This window comes from Pongo pygmaeus, chromosome 2 (assembly GCF_028885625.2).
Source record: "Pongo pygmaeus isolate AG05252 chromosome 2, NHGRI_mPonPyg2-v2.0_pri, whole genome shotgun sequence".
NCBI classification, from domain to species: domain Eukaryota; kingdom Metazoa; phylum Chordata; class Mammalia; order Primates; family Hominidae; genus Pongo; species Pongo pygmaeus.
Window position 1 is genome coordinate 5,066,529 of NC_085930.1, and position 20,978 is coordinate 5,087,506.

Sequence of the window (20,978 nt, forward strand, 5' to 3'; positions counted from 1 at the left end):
GGAGTTGTATAGTTAATCTGATGCTTATTCTTAGCATCTGCTGATTCTAGATCCTTGAGAAATTGCCACACTGTCTTCCACAATGGTTGATTTAGTTCACAGTCCCACCAACAGTGTAAAAAGTGTTTGTTCCTATTTCTCCACATCCTCTCCAGCACCTGTTGTTTCCTGACTTTTTAATGATTGCCATTCTAACTGGTGTGAGATGGTATCTCATTGTGGTTTTGATTTGCATTTATCTGATGGCCAGTGATGATGAGCATTTGGTCATGTGTCTGTTGGCTGCATAAATCTCTTCTTTTGAGAAGTTTCTGTTTGTATCCTTTGCCCACTTTTTTGATAGGGCTGTTTGATTTTTTCTTGTAAATTTGCTTAAGTTCTTTGTAGATTCTGGATATTAGCCCTTTGTCAGATGGACAGATTGTAAAAATTTTCTCCCATCTTGTAGGTTGCCTGTTCACTCTGATGATAGTTTTTTGTTTTTGTTTTTTTTTTTTTTTTTTTTTTTTTGCTGTGCAGAAGCTCTTTAGTTTAATTAGATCCCATTTGTCAATTTTGGCTTTTGTTGCCACTGCTTTTGGTGTTTTAGGTATGAAGTTCTTGCCCATGCCTATGGCCTGAATGGTATTGCTTAGGTTTTCTTCTAGGGTTTTTATGGTTTTAGGTCTAACATTTAAGTCTTTAATCCATCTTGAATTAAATTTTGTATAAGGTGTAAGGAAGGGATCCAGTTTCAGCTTTCTACATATGAGTAGCCAGTTTTCCCAGCACCATTTTTTAAATAGGGAATCCTTTACCCCTTTCTTGTTTTTGTCAGGTTTGTCAAAGATCAGGTGGTTGTAGATGCGTGGTATTATTTCTAAGGGTTCTGTTCTGTTCCATTGGTCTATATCTCTGTTTTGGTACCAGTACCATGCTGTTTTGGTTGCTGTAGCCTTGTAGTATAGTTTGAAGTCAGGTAGCGTGATGCCTCCAGCTTTGTTCTTTTGGCTTAGGATTGACTTGGCAATGCGGGCTCCTTTTTGGTTCCATATGAACTTTAAAGTAGTTTTTTCCAATTCTGTGAAGAAAGTCAATGGTAGGTTGATGAGGATGGCATTGAATCTATAAATTACCTTGGGCAGTATGGCCATTTTCATGATATTGATTCTTCGTATCCATGAGCATGGAATGTTCTTCCATTGTTTCTGCCCTCTTTTATTTCATTGAGCAGTGGCGTGTATTTCTCCTTGAAGCGGTCCTTCACATCCCTTGTAAGTTGGATTCCTAGGTATTTTATTCTCTTTGAAGCAATTGTGAATGGGAGTTCACTCATGATTTGGCTCTCTGTTTGTCTGTTATTGGTGTATAGTAATGCTTGTGATTTTTTGCACATTGATTTTGTATCCTGAGACTTTGCTGAAGTTGCTTATTAGCTTAAGGAGATTTGGGCCTGAGACAATGGGTTTTTCTAAATACACAATCATGTCATCTGCAAACAGGGACAATTTGACTTCCTCTTTTCCTAATTGAATATGCTTTATTTCTTTCTCCTGCCTGATTGCCCTGGCCAGAACTTCCAACCCTATTTTGGATAGGAGTGGTGAGAGAGGGCATCCCTGTCTTGTGGCAGTTTTCAAAGGGAATGCTTCCATTTTTGCCCATCCAGTATGATATTGGCTGTGGGTTTGTCATAAATAGCTCTTATTATTTTGAGATACATCCCATCAATACCTAGTTTATTGAGAGTTTTTAGCATGAAGGGCTGTTGAATTTTGCTGAAGGCCTTTTCTGCATCTATTGAGATAATCATGTGGTTTTTGTCTTTGGTTCTGTTTATATGCTGGATTATGTTTATTGATTTGTGTATGTTGAACCAGCCTTCCATTCCAGGGATGAAGCCCACTTGATCATGGTGGATAAGCTTTTTGATGTGCTGCTGGATTCAGTTTGCCAGTATTTTATTGAGGATTTTTGCATCGATGTTCATCAGGGATATTGGTCTAAAATTCTCTTTTTTTGTTGTTGTGTCTCTGCCAGCGTTTGGTATCAGGATTATGCTGGCCTCATAAAATGAGTTAGGGAGGATTCCCTCTTTTGCTATTGATTGGAATAGTTTCAGAAGGAATGGTACCAGTTCCTGTTTATATCTCTGGTAGAATTCAGCTGTGAATCCGTCTGGTCCTGGACTTTTTTTCGTTGGTGGGCTCTTAACTATTGTCTCGATTTCCGAGCTTGTTATTGTTCTATTCAGAGATTCAACTTCTTCTTGGTTTAGTCTTGGGAGGGTGCATGTGTCCTGGAATTTATCCATTTCTTCTAGATTTTCTAGTTTATTTGCAGAGAGGTGTTCATAGTATTCTCTGATGGTAGTTTGTATTTCTCTGGGATTGGTGGTGATATCCCCTTTATCATTTTTTATTGCGTCTATTTGATTCTTCTCTCTTTTCTTCTTTATTAGTCTTGCAATCTTCTTTATTATTCTATCAATTTTGTTGATCTTTTCAAAAAGCCAGCTCTTGGATTCATTGATTTTTTGAAGGGTTTTTTGTGTCTCTCTCTCCTTCAGTTCTGCTCTGATCTTAGCTATTTCTTGCCTTCTGCTAGCTTTTGAATGTGTTTGCTCTTGCGTCTCTAGTTCTTTTAATTGTGATGTTAGGGTGTCAATTTTAAATCTTTCCTGCTTTCTCTTGTGGGCATTTAGTGCTATAAATTTCCCTCTAATACATTGCTTTAAATGTGTCCCAGAGATTCTGGTATGTTGTGTCTTTGTTCTCATTGGTTTCAAAGAACATCTTTATTTCTGCCTTCATTTTGTTATGTACCCAGTAGTCGTTCAGGAGCAGGTTGTTCAGTTTCCGTGTAGTTGAGTGGTTTTGAGTGAGTTTCTTAATCCTGAGTTCTAGTTTGATTGCACTGTGGTCTGAGAGACAGTTTGTTATAATTTCTGTTCTTTTACGTTTGCTGAAGAGTGCTTTTCTTCCAACTATGTGGTCAATTTTGGTGTAAGTATGATGTGGTGCTAAGAAGAATGTGTATTTTGTTGATTTTTCTGAAGTCAGTTTTCTTGGTCTTTTTCATGTTACTAATAGCTGTTTTCTTCCATATTTCTGATTATTTTTTGTTTTGTTTTCATACATAAACAGCAAAACTGGGTGAGTTTTAGGTGGCAGGTGTAGTTTTCTTCTGCTGTTTTATGTATTTATCTGGTTTCTTGTTAGTCTTTCTTCTAAATGGGAGAGTTATCAGTTAGTTCTCTGTACATTTATTAGTTTTTTTTGTATACGTATGCAATGAATGTTTATTGGGCCCAGTCTGATTATTTTACTGTCACACACATCCGTGTGAAGTGACCACCAAACAGGCTTTGTGTGAGCAATAAAGCTTTTTAATCACCTGGGTGCAGGCAGGCTGAGTTTGAAAAGAGAGTCAGTGAAGGGAGATAGGTGTGGGTCCGTTTTATAGGATTTGGGTAGGTAGTTGAAAATTACAGTCAAAAGGGTTGTTCTCTGGCGGACAGGGGCAGGGGTCACAAGGTGCTCAATGGGGGAGCTTCTGAGCTAGGAGAAGTAATTTCACAAGGTAATGTCATCAGTTAAGGCAGGAACAGGCCATTTTCACTTCTTTTGTGATTCTTCACTTGCTTCAGGCCATCTGATTCTATACGTGCAGGTCACAGGGGATATGATGGCTTAGCTTGGGCTCAGAGGCCTGACATTCCTGTCTTCTTATATTAATAAGAAAAATAACATAAACTAGTGTTGAAGTGTTACAGCAGCAAACATTTTGGGGGAGTGGTATGGAGAGATTATGGTCAATGTTTCTCAGGGCAGCTTTGAGTGGGATTAGGGGCAGCGAGGGAACCGAGGGTGGGAGAGATTAAGCTGAAGGAAGATTTTGTGGTAAGGGGTGATATTATGGGGTTGTTAGAAGTAACATTGGTCATATAGAATGGTTGATGATGGCCTGGATACAGTTTTGTATGAATTGAGAAACTAGACAGAAGACACAAAGAGAAGGAGAAAAACAGATTTTAAAGGACTAAGAATTAGGAGGACCCAGGACATCCAATTAGAGAGTGTCCAAGGGGTTCAGTGTAATTACTTGCTTGGTTGTTGAGTTTTGGGGCTCTATCCTTGACAGAGTCCTCCTTTTTAAGTTGGAGGCTGAGCTTGGTGAGGTGTGTTTTTAAAAGATCATTAGTCTGTTCTATCTTTCCTAAAGATTGAGGTCAGTAAGGGGTATGAAGGTTCTACTGAATACCAAGAGCCTGCGAACCTGCTTGGGTGATTTGACTCATAAAGGCCGGTCTGTTATTGGACTGTATAGAGGTGAGAAGCCCAAACTGAGGAATTATGTCTGACAGAAGGGAAGAAATGACTGTAGTGGCCTTTTCAGACCCTGAGGGAAAGGCCTTTACCCATCCAGTGAAAGTGTCTACCCAGACCAAGAGGTATTTTAGTTTCCTGACTCATGGCATGTGAGTAAAGTCAATTTGCCAGTCCTGGGCAGGGGCAAATCCCTGATCCTGATGTGTAGGGAAGGGAGGGAGCCTGAATAATCCCTGAGGAGTAGTAGAATAGCAGATGGAACACTGAGAAGTGATTTCCTTGAGGATAGATTTCCATGATGGAAAGCAAATGAGAGGTTCTAAGAGGTGGACTAGTGGCTTGTAACCTACATGGAAGAGGTTATGAAAGGACAACAGAATAGAATGAGCCTGTGAGGCTGGAAGGAGACATTTTCCTTGGTCCAAGAACCATTTGCCTTTTGTGGGAAGAGATTGATAGGTGAACGTTTCAGTGGGGGAGTAGGTGGGAGTGACCAATGAGAAAGGGAAAAACTGGCACTGAAGGACAGAAGTTGGAACACTAGCTGCTTCTTTAGCTACCTTATCAGCCTAAGCACTGTCCTGAGCGATGGGATCTGATGCCTTTTGATGGCCCTTGCAGTAAATGACTCCAGCTTCCTTTGGAAGTAAAGCAGCCTTGACAAGAGTTTTCATTAAAGAGGCATTAATGATGGAGGACCCTTGCGTAGTGAGGCAACCTCTTTCTGCCCATATAACAGCATGGTAGTGCAGGATATGGAAGGAATATTTAGAGTCAGTACAAATATTCCTTTGCAAGAGTCTCTTTGCAAGAGTGAGGGCTCTAGTTAAGGTAATGAGTTCAGCTTGCTGAGAGGGAGTGGAGGGGGACAGAGCAGTAGCCTCAATGATAGATGTGGAAGATACTATAGCATAGCCTGCCTTTGCTGGTGAGTGGTGATTAGGCCTGGTAGAACTGCCATTGATAAACCAAGTGTGATCAGGGTGAGCAACAGGAAAGAAGGAAATATGGGGAAATGGAGTGAATGTCAGGTGGATCAGAGAGATACACTCATGGGGGTCAGGTGTGGTATTCAAAATAATGTGGGAGGCCGGATTGAAGTCTGGGCCAGGAACAATAGTAATTGTGGGAGACTCAACAAAGTGTGACTATAGCTGAAGGAGCCAGGGAGCAGAAAGCATATGCATCAGGTGTGAGGAAGAAAATAGATTTTGGAAGTTATGAGAATTATAGAGAGTGAGTTGAGCATAGTTTGTGATTTTGAGGGCCTCTAAAAGTGTTATGGCAGTAGCAGCTGCCACACAGAGGCATGATGGCCAGCCTGAAACAGTAAGGTCAAGTCGTTTGGACAAAAAGTCTACAGGGTGCGGTCCTGGTCCTTGTGTAAGAATTCCAACTGCACAGCCCTGCACTTAGGCTGTGTGTAATGAAAAGGGTTGGGATGAGTCAGGGAGAGCTAGTGTGGGAGCAGTCTCTAAAGCTGTCTTCAAGGAACGGAGAGGAGTGGGCAAAGGATTTAGGATCTACGGGGTCAGCTAAATTTCCTTTTGTGAATTTATGTGATAGTTTTGTTAGGATGGCAAAAGCAGGTATCCAAAGATGAAACTATCCAACCATGCCCAGGAAGGAAAGGAGCTGTTGTTTTGTAGAAGGGGTTGGGGTTTAAGAGATCAGTTGGTCACGATCAGCAGGGAGAGCATGTGTGTTTTCATGAAGAACTATGCCAAGGTAGGTAACAGATGGAGAAGAAATTTGAGCTTTGGAAGGAGATACTTGATATCCCTCGGAGAATAAATGTTTAAGGAGCAGAAGGTTGTCTTTTTGAGAAGATTCAAAGGCAGGGCTACAAAGTAAGTCATCAACATATTGAATAAGGTGAGAAGCAGAGGAGTGGAAAGAAAGTAAATCATGAGAAAGAGCTTGGCTGAAGTAATGAGGGCTGTCCCTGAAGCCTTGCGGGAGTACAGCCCAGGTAATTTGCTGGGACTGATGGGTGTCAGGGTAAAGGCAAAGAGAGGCTGGGATGAGGGGTGCAGTGGAATAGTGAAAAAAGCATCGTTAAGATCAAGAATGGAATAGTGAGTTGTGGAGGAAGGTATTGAGGGCAAAAGAGTGTACGGGTTGGGCACCCCAGGGTGGATAGGCAAAACAATTTGGTTGATAAGGTGCAGATCTTGAACTAACCTATAAGACTTGTCTGGTTTTTAAATAAGTAAAATGGGGGAATTGTAAGGAGAGTTTATAAGTTTTAGAAGCCCATGTTGTAGCAGGTGAGTGATAACAGGCTTTAATCCCCTTAAAGCCTGTTGTGGGATGGGATACTGGCATTGAGCAGGGTAACGGCGATTAGGGTTTAATGGGATAGTGATGGACATGTGATCGGTTGCCAGGGAGGGAGTAGAAGTAGGGGGATATGAGAGGAAGATGCGAAGGAGGCTTTGGATTGGGAAGAAGGGTGGCATCAGGGAAGCAGATAATTTGCTTAAGATGTCTCAGCCTAATAAGGGAGCTGGGCAGGTGGGGATAACTAAAAAGGAGTGCATAAAAGAATGTTGTCCAAGTTGGCATCAGAATTGGGGAGTTTTAAGAGGTTTAGAAGCCTGGCCATCAATACCCACAACAGTTATGGAGGCAAGGGAAACACATCCTTGAAAAGAAAGTAATGTGGAGTGGGTAGCCTCCATATTGATTAAGAAGGTGACAGACTTACCCTCCACTGTAAGAGTTACCCAAAGCATCTGTGATGGTCCAGGAGGCTTCCAGGAGACTTCCGAGGCAATCTGGCAGTGTCAGTCTTCAGCCGCTAAGCTGAGAAAATCTGGGAAGGAGTCAGTCCGAGAGCCTTGGGCCAGAGTTCCAGCGGCTCTGGGAGTGACTGATGGGTGAGTTGGACTGTCCATTTTCCAGTGGGGTTCTGCACAGATGGGACGTGGCTTGGGAAGTATCCCGGGCTGCGGGCATTCCTTGGCCCAGTAGCCAGATTTCCAGCACTTGAAGCAAGATCCTGAGGGAGGCGGTCCTGAAAGAATGCCTGAGCGCTGTGGCTTAGGCATTTTGAAGTTCTTGTGTGCTGGAGATGTGGCTGGGGTTTCTCTCACAGTGGAGGCAAGGAATTGCAACTCAGAAATATGTTGCTACTTGGCCGCCTCTAACTCTATTATTGCATGCCTTGAAGGTGAAGTTAAGTCCTGTTGTGGGGTTTGAGGGCCAGAATCTAATTTTTGGAGCTTTTTCTAATGTCGGGAGTGGATTGGGTAATAAAATGCATATTGAGAATAAGATAGCTTTCTGACCTTTCATGGTCTAGGGTGGTAAAGGGTCTCAAGTTTGCTGCTAAACAAGCCATAAACTGGGCTGGGTTTTTACATTTGATGAAAAAGAGCCTAAATGCTAACTGCTTTGGGAGAGGTCAGATAAGGAAAAGGAGCATTAACCTTGACTATGCCTTTAGCTCCAGCCACCTCTTTAAGAGCAAATTGTTGGGCAGGTGGGGGAGGGCTAGTTGCAGAATGAAACTGTAAGCCAGACCAGGTGTAAAGAAGGGAGGTGACAGAAGGATTATAGGGTCGGGGAGTGGAGGCTGAGGAAGAACTGGAGCCTGATTCAGCCTGGCAGGGAGCAAACTGAGGAGGAGCAGTCTGGGGAAGAGGGGAGAGATCAGATGGGTTGGTAGAAAAGGAAGATTGAAAAGACTCAGCGACACTTGGGGTTGGGACTGAGGGGATGGGTGAGAGGGAAAGAAGGAGGATTTGGGATGAGTTGCATTAGGAACAGAGACTAGGGAGGGACTGATGTGTAAAAGAATGCCTGGACATCAGGCACCTCAGACCATTTGCCCATTTTATGACAGGAATTATTTAGATCATGTAGGATGGAGAAATTGAAAGTGCCATTTTCTGGCTATTTGGAACAATTGTCGAGTTTGTATTGGGGTCAAGTGGCATTGCAGAAGAAAACAAGGTGTTTAGGTTTTAGGTCAGGTGTGAGTTGAAGAGGTTTTAAATTTTTGAGAACACAAGCTAAGGGAGAAGAAGGGGGATGGAAGGTGGAAGTTTGCCCATAGTGAAGGAGGCAAGCCCAGAGAAAAGAGAGGGTAGAGACATGGAGAAGGGGGGTGGTGAGCAGTCCTGGGCTGCAGTGTGGGTGAGCAGCCAAAGCAGGTGTTCCCACAATTGACATGCCACCAAGGGAATGTGGGTGAATGAAGGCAGGCATCCCTGTGGTGATAAGACAACAATGGAGTGTGGGTGAATAATCAGGCAGGTGTCCCCACAGTGATTAAACACCAAGGGAAGGCTGTCTTCCCAAGTCCGTGACTGGTGCCAGAGTTTTGGGTCCACAGATAAAATGTGTCTCCTTTGTCTCTACTAGAGAGGAAAAAAAACTGGAATTGGAAGGACGGGGAGATTGAAGGGTAGTGAGAGAGGGAGATTGAAGGATAGCAAGAGAGGCTGGAGAAGAGAGTGAAAAGACCGCTTACCCGATTTGAAATTGGTGAGATGTTCCTTGGGCTGGTTGGTCTGAGGACTGGAGGTTGTGGGTGGATCTCCTCATGGACTGAAGGCGAGGACAGGGGACCAGTCTCTGGAAGGAGTCCTCCTGTCCCAGGTCTTTGACACCAAACGTCATGCACGTCCGTGTGAGGAGACCACCAAACAGGCTTTGTGTGAGCAATAAAGCTTTTTAATCACCTGGGTGCAGGCGGGCTGAGTCCAAAAAGAGAGTCAGCAAAGGGAGATAGGGGTGGGGCCTTTTTATAGTATTTGGGTAGGTAGTGGAAAATTACAGTCAAAGGGGTTGTTCTCTGGTGGCAGGGGCGGGGGTTACAAGGTGCTCAATGGGGGAGCTGCTGAGCCAGGAGAAGGAATTTCACAAGGTAATGTCATCAGTTAAGTCAGGAACTGGCCATTTTCACTTCTTTTGTGATCCTTCACTTGCTTCAGGCCATCTGGATCTATATGTGCAGGTCACAGGGGATATGATGGCTTAGCTTGGGCTCAGAGGCCAGACAATTACTTCATGTACATTGGGATGGGGAAACTATTGTTGGTGTGTCATTGGGAGATTTTCAAATTAATCCCTCTGCTTCTAGTTGCCTTCTGCCACCCTCCTGCTAATGCTGTGTTAAAGTCTTTCTGAGGCTCTTTAGGCAAAAGGGTTCTTCCTTTCATTGTAGGCGTCTTTAGGCAAAAGTGTTCTTATTTCCATTATAACTCTGAGTGTGTATATTGGATCTGAGGGAAGAGAGAGACCCTCTCATATTGTTTTATACTCAGTACCTGTTTTAAGAAAAAACAAGGAAGTGAAACCAAAGACAGGCAGCCCAGCGCCAGGCCCAAAACTGGGCCTGGGCCTGGGCCTGCCTGGCCTAAACCTAGTAGTTAAAAATCAACTCAGGCCGGGCATGGTGGCTCACACCTGTAACCCCAGTACTTTGGGAGGCCAAGGTGGGTGGATCACGAGGTCAGGAGATCAAGACCATCCTGGCGAACATGGTGAAACCCTGTCTCTACTAAAAATACAAAAAATTAGCCGGGCGAGGTGGCGGGTGCCTGTAGTCCCAGCTACTCAGGAGGCCGAGGCAGGAGAATGGCATGAACCCGGGAGGCGGAGCTTGCAGTGAGCGAAGATCACGCCACTGCACTCCAGCCTGGGCGACAGAGTGAGACCCCATCTCAAAAAAAAAAAAAAAAAATCAACTCATGACTTAGAAACCGATGTTATCCATTGATTCCCGGCATTGTATAAAAGAACATTGTGAAACTCCCTGCTCTGTTCTGTTTCAATCTGACCACCGGTGCATGCAGCCCCTTTCACATACTTCCTGCTTGCTCAAATCAATCACGACCCTTTCATGTGAAATCTTTAGTGTCGTGAGCCCTTAAAAGGGACAGAAACTGTACACTCGGGGAGTTTAGATTTTAAGGCAGTAGCTTGCTGATGCTGCCAGCTGAATAAAGACCTTCCTTCTACAACTCAGTGTCTGAGAGGTTTTGTCTGCGGCTTGTCCTGCTACAGATCAACTCTTCCTGTCCCTTGTTTATTCACCAACAGGTTCTCATCAGCTTTCCAGCTTGGAGAATTTGTTGAAATCACTTATTTAATAATGACCTCTCCCATGCTGTCAATTGTTATATTTTTTAAACAAAAAACATGTTTTTAAAAATTCTCTTACTCCTTAAAATTTTTAAACGTTTATCTTAATATCATTTTTGTGTGGTCCTAGAGGGAGAAGCCATAAATACTCTCTGCCATCATTAACCGTAAGCATCACTTTGTATGCCTTTACAAAGCAGCTAGAAATAGTCAATGACTTACTTGCCTTGTGTATTAGTCTGCTCAGGCTGCTACAACAAAACCACACAGAGTTTGTGGCTTAAACCACAGAAATTTATTTTCTTGCAGTTCTGGAGTCTAGAAAGTCCAACATTAAGTTCAGTTAACTCAGTTTCTGGTGCAGGCTTTTTTCCCGGCTTCCAAATGGCTGCCTTCTCGCTGGCTACTCAGATGGCCTTTCTTTGGTGTGTGCACAGGGGATAGAGAAAGCACAAGAGAGCTATAGAGAACTCCCCTGAGTCCCTTCTTATAAGGACACTAATCTTTTATTATTATTATTATTGCTTTTATATTTATTTATTTATATAATTTCAACTTTTTATTTTAGATTCAGGGGATACGTGTGCAGGTTTGTTACATGGGTATATTATGTGATGCTCAGATTTGGGGCAAAATGATCCTGTCACCCAAATAGTGAGCATAGCAAACAACAGTTAGTTTTTCAACTCTTTTGTCTTCCCTCTCTTCCCCCTTTAATAGTCATCAGTGTCTATTGTTGCCATTTTTTGGTTCACTAATCTTAGGGGGGTCACATTATGACCCCATCTAGTCTTAATTACTTTCTTAAAGGACCTGTCTCCAAATATAGCCACACTGGATGTTAGGGCTTCGACATATGAATTTGTAGCAGGGAGGGGGTGCGGGGGGGAGATGGGGACACATTCAGTCCATAACACCTTGCCAAGTACAATGAAAATGCTTATTTATCATTTTACTTTCTATGAAAAAAAACAGGTAGTTTTTTTATTTTGTCTGTGGCTGACTTTTTTTTTTTTAATGTGGACTTGAGTTTCTATGTTAACTGCCTCTTTCCTTTCTGCTTGTTTTATTTTTATTTTTTTCCTTGATTCCTTAGCCCAATGATGTTCTCTCCTTTCCTTAATGACTTATTGTTTTATTTCACTGTTATTTAGACTGTGTCTTAAAGCCTTTTGGTTATTCAACAGAGGGTTCTGAGATGCTGGTAAAAAACCATTGAATCAGAAAGACTTACTTGATGATATACCAATATTCCAAGTAATCTCACTTGCAAATAAGCACTTTAAAAAATAAATTATATCCTAAGAGTCAAAGGAGCGCCATTGATATCTGAAATCCTTCTAAGCCTCTCAGCACAGTTTCAGACATGCTCATTTCAGGGATCTAGGGGCTATTGCAAGTAGGGCGATATTGCAAAATTAGGAGAATTCTTTTACTGTTGCCTTTTTAAATGTCCAGGAACACTTTGCCTGTTGCTTTTCCAAACATAAATACAGACCCAGGCCACAGAACTAATATATTGATGTAATTGTAACAAAGTAAGTCAAATAGAGCAAAAACAAAACATTTTCTCTGCAGTAACTTCTTGGTGCATGATGTCAAAATCAAATGATGTTTTGGGGTCCTAGTGGGTAGGAGATAAAAAAGACAATGAAAGCTGAGTGTGGGACTATCTTGCTGCATGTCATGAAAAAGACCTCCTGTTATAGCATTAGGAAACATAACCAGTTTGCAATCTAGTAGTCAGGAGAAAAAAAATAGAGTTGTAGAAAATTCCTTCTTTATCCTTGCCAACATCTGAGCTCTTGAATCCCTTCAATGAAGCATCTTCATTTATCACTGACCAAGAATAAACAATTCAAATAAAAGAAATGGCCAGTGTAACTTTTTTTCTGGGTGATAAAGCTGCCTATTCTATCATTCGAGTAAAGATATTTGCTGTTTGGAGGGAATAACTAATGTGTACTTCTTTCTCTGTCTAGTTAATCAAAGGTTTTAATCTGTGGAAACAATGCCAGAGTGACTTTTTTTTTTTTTTTTCTAGAAAGGGGCTGTAAATTGAAGTTATAATTAAAGCTTGGCGTAAGGAGAGGTCCATTTCGCTTCTGTTGTAGTTAAATAGTTCAGGCATTGCTCCTGTACTCATTCATTGATCTGTTCCAGAATGGAGGGTCAATGGTCACTTTTTTTTTTTTTTTAATTCCACCAGTGGCTTTTCTACTTCTAAATAAATGCCAGCCTACACTCCCGTATCCTTAATGTTTTAGAACTCGCCTTTATATGTGCAACATTTCATTCACAGATTACTTTTTCTTTTTCTCTCCCTGGATTTAAATCTTTATCCACACCTATCTCTTACGATCTTTGACTCTCGTAAAGTTTTCTCATCAGTCAGTATTTGCTCAGTCCTTCAAAAAGACCTAGATACAGTTCATTACAGAATGTTCTTTAACCCATTCCAACCCTTAACACAATATGAGAAGAAATTGTTGCACAGCAGCATAATCCTCAATGTGATACAAAATATAAAATCTAGAGAAAAGCAAGGATAATAGTTGGTGAATCCCTACATAAAAACCCATCTTTGAGTTTTCCTTAATCCTGGCAACCTTCACATTTTTTCAATTGCTTCCTTCCCCCAGTTGGAAATTTTCTGTGGTAGAAATCTTTATGAAAAATAACTGAAGTATTTTATAGTTAATGTAATTATTTTAAATACGTTTTTGAATATACAGCCATTTTTACCATTATTATTTATTTTATTTTTTTTTACCATTATTAACTAGCTTTTTTTTTTTTTTTTTTTTTTTTAATGTGATGGAGTCTTGCTCTGTCATCCAGGCTGGAGTGCAGTGGTGCAATCTCTGCTCACTCCAGCCTCCACCTCCTGGGTCCAAGCGATTCTCCTGCCTCAGCCTCCTGAGTAACTGGGATTAGAGGCGCCCACCACCACTCCTGGTAAAATTTTTTTTTTTTTTTTTTTTTTTTTTTTTTGAGATGGAGTCTCTCTCTGTTGCCCAGGCTGGAGTGCAGCGGCATGATCTCGGCTCGCTGCAACCTCCACCTCCTGGGTTCAAGTGATTCTTCTGCCTCAGCCTCCCGAGTAGCTGGGGTTACAGGCATGCACCACCGCACCCAGCTAATTTTTGTATTTTTAATAGAGACGGGGTTTCACCATATTGGCCAGGCTGATCTCAAATTCCTGACCTCATGATCTGTCCTGGCTAAATTTTGTATTTTTAGTAGAGACTGCATTTCATCATGTTGGCCAGGCTAGTCTCGAACTGCTGACTTCAAGTGATCAGCCCACCTCGGCCTCCCAGAGTGTTGGGATCACAAGCGTGGGCCACCACGCCAGCCCATTATTAATTAATTTTTTAAATAATGTATGCAATTCTTTTTTCTCAGGCTTTTTTTTTTTTTTTTTGAGGCAAGGTCTTGTGCTGTCACCCAGGCTGGAGTGCAGTGGCACATTTGGGGCTCCCTGTACCTCAACCTTCTGGGCTCAAGTGATCCTTCAGCCTCAGCCTCTCAAGTAGCTAGGATTCCAGGTGTGCGCCACCATGCCCAGCTACTTTTTAAATTTTTTGTAGAGATGGTGTTTCCCTATGATGCCCAGGCTGGTTTCAAACTCTTGGGTTTAAGGGATCCTCCCACCTCAGCCTCCCAATGTGTTGGGATTACATGTGCGAGCCACAGTACACAGCCTCAGTCTTGGTTTAAACAAAATATACTGTTTCAACAATTGAGACGTGTGAAGCACAGTTATGTCTCAAAGTATCATCTGGTGGTTCTCTATATTTGTAAAGTGAAAGCCATTTTCCTTCACCTCATCCAACACTGAAGCCCAGACAAAGATAAAAATACTCGGCCAACCCAAATGCTAGCCAAAGGCTCTCTTCTCAGAAACATTCTTTCAAGGGCAATTTTTCATTGTTGAGATGCCAAATAAGAAGAGCCTAGGGAAAAGAGAGATGGAAAGCAGAACTAAAAGAGAGGTGAGCTTTTGGAGGGAAAAATGTGAGAACCATCTTTGCAAAAAAACAAGGGAGCAAAATGGAAGAGCTTCAGAGGATAAGCTATCCTAAAGCCTGGACCCTCCTCCATCTGCCACCTCATCCTTACCTGACTGATCAGTTTTGGACAACGTGCAGACCTTTGGTCCTGCCCTCCTTGAACAGAGGGTGACATTAGCAGAGGCAGTGCTAACATCACTATCATTACAGGGGCTCTTATGAAACCAATAGCAATAAATTACTTTTTTGGAGGTAAGTCAATCAAATTTACACTCAAAAAAACAAAGATTTACCCCCAACATGAAGAGAACATATGAAGGCTGTGAATACAATTTCAAAGAGAATTCCAGTTCATGTTTGCACAGTGGTTTTATTATTGTCATAATTGTTCCACCTGCTTTGGTCATTATTTTGAAGAAAGAGTGACTCAGATAAGTTAAAAAAATCAAGCTGACTCAGTTGTACTTCTTATCTTGAAAGACTCATAAACTCCACATTATAACCTAAAATTTTGAATCTGAATGTAACACTTTTCAAGCAACATAGTTGGGTTTTAACAAGGACTTTCTTGAGATACTTCTTAATACAAAGAAGTGAAACAAATGAGTAAGGGACAGTGTGCTAATACAAAAAGAGGACAGGGTTTGGATGCTGGTTGTCTGTATTCTCAGCTGTGGGAACTTGCTAAAATTAACTCAACTTTAAATTTTAGCTTATTCATATAAAAAACAGAAAATTTTAATCTACTTAGAACAGTTATGATTCAGATTAAAGGAGATAATGTAAAACAGCATTTATGTGCTCATACGTCATGGTTATTATGGTAAATAATGGAACTTTTTAGATACTGCTCCATGTCAGCAGGGTGAATATTTTTGGGCAGAAGAACTTTGAGTCAATTGGTGAAAGCACTTCACACCCCGTGCTTGTCTTATCCCACAGTCCTGTAGTTTTAATTTGGGTTCATGATGTCATGCCTGTAACTTTCTGGCAAGAAGCAGTAGACTGCTTCGAAAGCCATTCTCTTAGATGGATGGGTTTATTTTGTAAAGGACAGCTAATTATTTAAGATAGTGACCTTATCCACTGCACAACCACATAATTTCTTTTACAAAAATTAAAGTCAGCTCATGGCAGTTGTGCAAGAGCAGAGTATGAGCTGTGGCAGCGGGAGTCATGAGGGACCAAACATGTAGAAAGTTTCTTCTGCTCTTTGACCGAATGTTGTTTGGCTGAAAGTAGTGCAGCCAAAACCATAACCAAAGAAGGCATTATGCTTCCAGAAAATTCTCAGGAAAAGTATTGCAAGCAACAGTAGTAGCTGTTGGATTCGGCCCTAAAGGAAAGGGATTCAAGCCGTCAGTGTGAAAGCTGGAGATAAAGTACTTCTCTCAGAATATGGAGGCACCAAAGTAATTCTAGACCACAAGGATTATTTTTTTATTTAGAGATGGTGACATTCTTGCAAAGTAGGTAGACTGAAATAATTCACTGTTGAAATGGCATCAACATGAAGCTGCCCATTCCACTGAAGTTCTAAAATCGTACATCATATATTAATTACTATGTCTTTTATTACAAAGTAATTATATCTAAACTAATGACATCAGTGTCTCTATAATTTAGTTTCACTGTATTGATAAACACATTTCCAAATAAAAATATGTAAATGAAAAAAATTAAATCAGGTACATCATGGACATTTGAGTAGCAGAATACACTCAAGAAAAGAGCACTGGGCTAAGGGGATGGGTATATTTGAATTCCATTAGCACAACTCGTAGCAAATCATGTCACCTCTCTCAGCTTCAATTTCTTCAATACGAAAATAGGGATGATAATTCTGTCTTATAGTTTATTTCAGTATGTGAAAATCAAATGAAATAATTAATTCATGCTTTGAATATTGTTATGTATCATATCAATTTAAAGCATTGTTGGGCTGAACTAGATGAAATCCAAATTTGGTGCAAATATATTTAGACAAAATTTTTTGTTGTTGTTACCTTAATTTTCCTGTAGGACAGAAGCATAACAGTTTTCGTTTTTTTAATATTCCTCTCAACAATTGAGACAATAAAACTTCCTGATTTTTGAAAAGCAGCAGACAATAAACAATGGATTGCGGGTCTGAGAGTTGGGATGCCTATGATCTAGCTGTAGTTTTGTTGTTTATTCACTTTACAATTATGCAAAAATATGTTGCATGCTTTTTGCCTGAGTTTTATCATCTCTTAAATAATAAAGGTGGTTATGTTTACTTTTATAAACTTAAGTGGACATTCCCAAGAACTCAAAAACCTTGGCTATTCTTGGTGATTTAGACCTTTGCTTTCACAAGCATGAATACAGTATGTGTTATTACACCTGCTTTGTACCCTTTAGTGGGGGCCCATACGGGGAAAGAGACGTTCTTAAAAATCACTATCAAACTCCTAATTCCAAAAGCTATTATTGTGTAAGGAAAAAATGCCAAGAAGTGAATATATATGGAGCTTTATTTCCTAAGTGCATTTAACCTTGATTTTTAAAATTGAATCAGTGTATTCACCCTTCAATGAAAGTGTTATGGTTTTCCCCAGAAAGAATCACATAGTTGCTGTAAAGTTCAAAAAGTCCAGTTTTTTTTGCTGTATTTATTACAAACTAGCATGCGTAAAGCTACTTCAAATAAATGAGATAATTGCCCACGTCAGGCTCTTTCACTGTTGGCAGGACTCTCATTGATAAGTTAATAACACACTTGGCAGATAGCATGATCACAGAGTACCATCTTTTATATACATACTGCCTTGACTTAATCTCTATTTTAATGAGCATGATAAACATGGCAAGAGATAGGGTTACAAATCTAACCCAAACAATTTTTTTTTTATCCATTACATTTAAACCTCTGCTTTGGCAAGTCAGAGAAATAAAGTAATATTACTTCACTCTTGAAAGATTTTTTAGTTACTTAACTAATAAATACGGTGAGTGACTGTTGATAAGTCTTTTTGCTTTTTTTCTTTCTTCTATTGTCAACTTTTGAGTATTTATTGTTTATTGTTTACAAGGTAATAAGAGACAAGAAAAGGGAAAGAAATTCAGACATTTATATTACTTGTTTATCTTCTTAGTGAAAGAACCATTTGTGGTTAAAATCAGGAAAAAAGTTACTTGGAGGTTTTATTTATGTTTTTTACATTTTTCATTAAAAAGCTGTGTTAACATGCTAAAATAATAAACCAAAACTCGACACTCTCCATACTTTTCTCCAAATATAATTGTTGTATTAGCAGTTTCTTTCCAAACTCTTTTCTGTGTATTTTTCCACATGATATTTACATATATACTACTTTAGCTGATTTATAGAGAATTATGCTATTAGTGTGGCATTTTACAACTTGCATTTTAACTGTATCTTTGAGATCTCCAGTACAAGAGTATCTTCCTTTTAGCAACTGCATATTATTCCACAGTACGGGTTTATTATAGCTTTTATTTCCATTCCTCTCTGTTTTTTTTTTTTTTTTTTTAAAGTCAGGGTCTTGCTCTGTCACCCACATTGGAGGGCAGTGGTGTGATCATAGCTGACTATAGCCTTGACCCCTCACAGGCTCAAGTGATCCTCCTGCCTCAGGCATCTGACTAGCTGGGACTACAGGTGTGCATCACTACACCTGGACAATTGTTAAAATTTTTTGGAGATGTGGGGTCTCTCTTTGTCATCCAGGCTGGTCTTGAACTCCTTGGCTCGAGTGATCCTCCTGCCTTGGCCTCCCAAAGTGTTGGGATTACAGGCATGAGCCATCGTGCCTGATCCTGTGCTCCTCTTGATAGATATTTAAGTCATTTTTGATTTTTTGATCTCACAAACAGTCTTTCAATAAACAATTCTATTTTTTCCAGCACATGGGCATATATGTAGGACATACTTAGAAGCAGAGTTGTTGAGATGAGGAATATATGTGCTTTAAATTTTACCAAAATACCTTCAAATAAAACCTGCCAGTTTATGCTCCACTACCAGTGTACAAGAATACATGTTTTCCCTTACTCTCACCAATAATTGATATTATCATTCTTTTAAAGTTTTGCCAGTCTAATATGCAAAAATCTAATTTTTAAAATAGTTTGATTTGAACATTTTATAATGTTTATTGCCCATTTATTCTCTGTAGTGTTGGTTTACATGATTGTTTATATTGTTTTCTTTATAGTTTGTTTATATTTTAGAAATGATTTTATATACAACCGTACATGCATTTCTGTATTGGTCGGCTTATCTGGATGCAATTTTTTCTATTCTATATGCTGTAAGTATTTTCCTCCAGTCTGTTGCTTGATATTGAACTTTGTTATTTTTATTGTTGCTGTTCAACAACAATCTCCACAGAGATCACAAAGGTTTTTCATTAAAATTGAGAAAGTTTATTACTCTTGCTTTAAAGATAGTATGGCTTTTTTTTTTTTTTTTTTGAGACAGTCTCGCTCTATTGCCCAGGCTGGAGTGCAGTGGCAGGATCTCAGCTCACTGTAACCTCTGGCTCCCTGGTTCAAATGATTCTCGTGTCTCAGTTTCCCAAATAGCTGGGATTACAGGCATGTTCCACCAGGCCTGGCTAAGACTATGGCTTTTGACATAGGCATTTCATCATGTTTTTTCTTTTTTTTCAGTTTTTTTTTTTTTTTTAGAGCGAGGGTCTTACTGGCTGGAGTAAAGTGGTATGATCACAGCTCACTGTAACCTTGAACTCCTGCACTCAAATGGCACTCCTGCCTTAGCCTCCCAGGTAGCAAGGACTACAAGTGCATACCACCATGCCCAATTAATATTTTTATGTGGTGGCGCACTCTAGTAATCCCAGCTACTCAGGAGGCTGATGCAGGAGGATCACTTGAGTCTGGCAGACAGAGGTTACAGTGAGCCGAGATTGTGCCACTGCACTCCAGCCTGGGCGACAGAGCGAGACTCCGTCTCAAAAAAAACCAACTATATATATATAATATGTTTGTTTTTTGTAAAAATGGGTTCTCGCTATTTTGCCCAGGCTGGGTTTGAACCACCTGGGTTCAGGTGGACCTCCCACCTCAGCCTCCCAAAGTGCTGGGATTACGAAGGTGAGCCACCACGCCTGGCCTTCAGCATGTTTTCTCTGATGTAGTCATAATGAAGGAAGTATTGAATATTATCTGGTGTGTTTAACCTCAAGTATAAACCTGAATAACTTGTGTAGACCATCATACAAGGGCTACAGCTGCACACCAAACCTGCTCTCTGAATTGTTAACCAACGTGCTTCCATATCTGCATTTTTTTCTTAGTTCAATCACACTGATTTTAAATGTCATACAATTCATAGGCAGAAAATGATTTTAACTTTTATTGCTTAATAAAACAATATATTTTAGCTGGAAAAATGATTAATTCATATAAACTTATTTTTTCCTTCAGTTTTGTCAAAGCAACAGGCTTCACAAGTCCTGGTTAGGAAGCGTCGTGCAAATTCTTTACTTGAAGAAACCAAACAGGGTAATCTTGAAAGAGAATGCATCGAAGAACTGTGCAATAAAGAAGAAGCCAGGGAGGTCTTTGAAAATGACCCTGAAACGGTAAGCATTTATGGAAACTATCAAGTTCACACATCTAGACATACAACTACAGACTGAACATTTCCAGCCTGTACTTCCTTCTGTTCCATCTTAAAGTCGATAATTCTGTGTATCACCTTCCACACATAACCACTTCCATTTCAGGAGGAAGTACCTTCAAAGGAAAGTGGGCTTGTTAGGCAGACATGATCACCAATAACAGCTTGTTCTGACCAAACTATAGTTCAGTTACACCTCATTATCAGCAAATAGTATTGACCTCATGGTTTGTAAATATTTCCTTCTAACCAGAATTTGATAGTGTTAGGGGGAGGGGAGAGGAAGTACCTTTAAAGGAAAATGGGCTTTTTAGGCAGACATGATCACCAATAACAGCTTGTTCTGACTAAATTATAGTTCAGTTACACTTCATTATCAGCAAATAGTATTGACCTCATGGTTTGCAAATATTTTCTTCTAACCAGAATTTGATAGTGTTAGAGGGAGGGGAGAGGATGTCTGAAGTATTAACGTGTGTGTGTGTGTGTGTGTGTGCGCGCGCGCACATGCTAGTTTGGATTATTATCACAATGCTTCATTAAATTTCTCCATTGGCATTTATTTTTATTTTTATTTTTTGAAACAAAGTCTCTTTCTGTTGCCCAGGCTAGAGTGCAGTGGCGCAATGTCTGCTCACTGTAGCCTCCACCTCCTGGGTTCAAGAGATTCTCGTGCCTCAGCCACCTGAGTAGGTGGGATTAGAGGCATGTGCCACCATGCCTGGCTAATTTTTGTATTAGAAACGTAATCTACTAAGAGACAGGGTTTTGCCATGTTGGCCAGGCAAGTCTCATACTCCTGGGCTTAAGCAATCCACCTGCCTCGGCCTCCCAAAGTGCTGAGATTACAGAGCCACGGCGCCCGGCCCACTGTTACTTTACATGAAAGATTTTAAGTCACAATTGTAGGTATCATCTAATATT

The 20,978-nt window shown here is 40.4% G+C and overlaps 1 protein-coding gene across 2 annotated transcripts in view; it reads left to right on the forward strand.

Annotated features, from left to right (window-relative positions):
- PROS1 (protein S) overlaps positions 1–20,978 on the forward strand; it is a 105,469-nt gene that overhangs the window by 28,084 nt on the left and 56,407 nt on the right. The window contains exons 4-5 of one of the 2 annotated variants that reach the window (XM_063661460.1): positions 18,625–18,720; positions 19,859–20,016. In XM_063661460.1, the coding sequence (XP_063517530.1) occupies positions 18,625–18,720; positions 19,859–20,016 (254 nt within the window). The remainder of the gene's footprint in view (positions 1–18,624; positions 18,721–19,858; positions 20,017–20,978) is intronic. The other variant, XM_063661461.1, reaches the window with a different exon arrangement.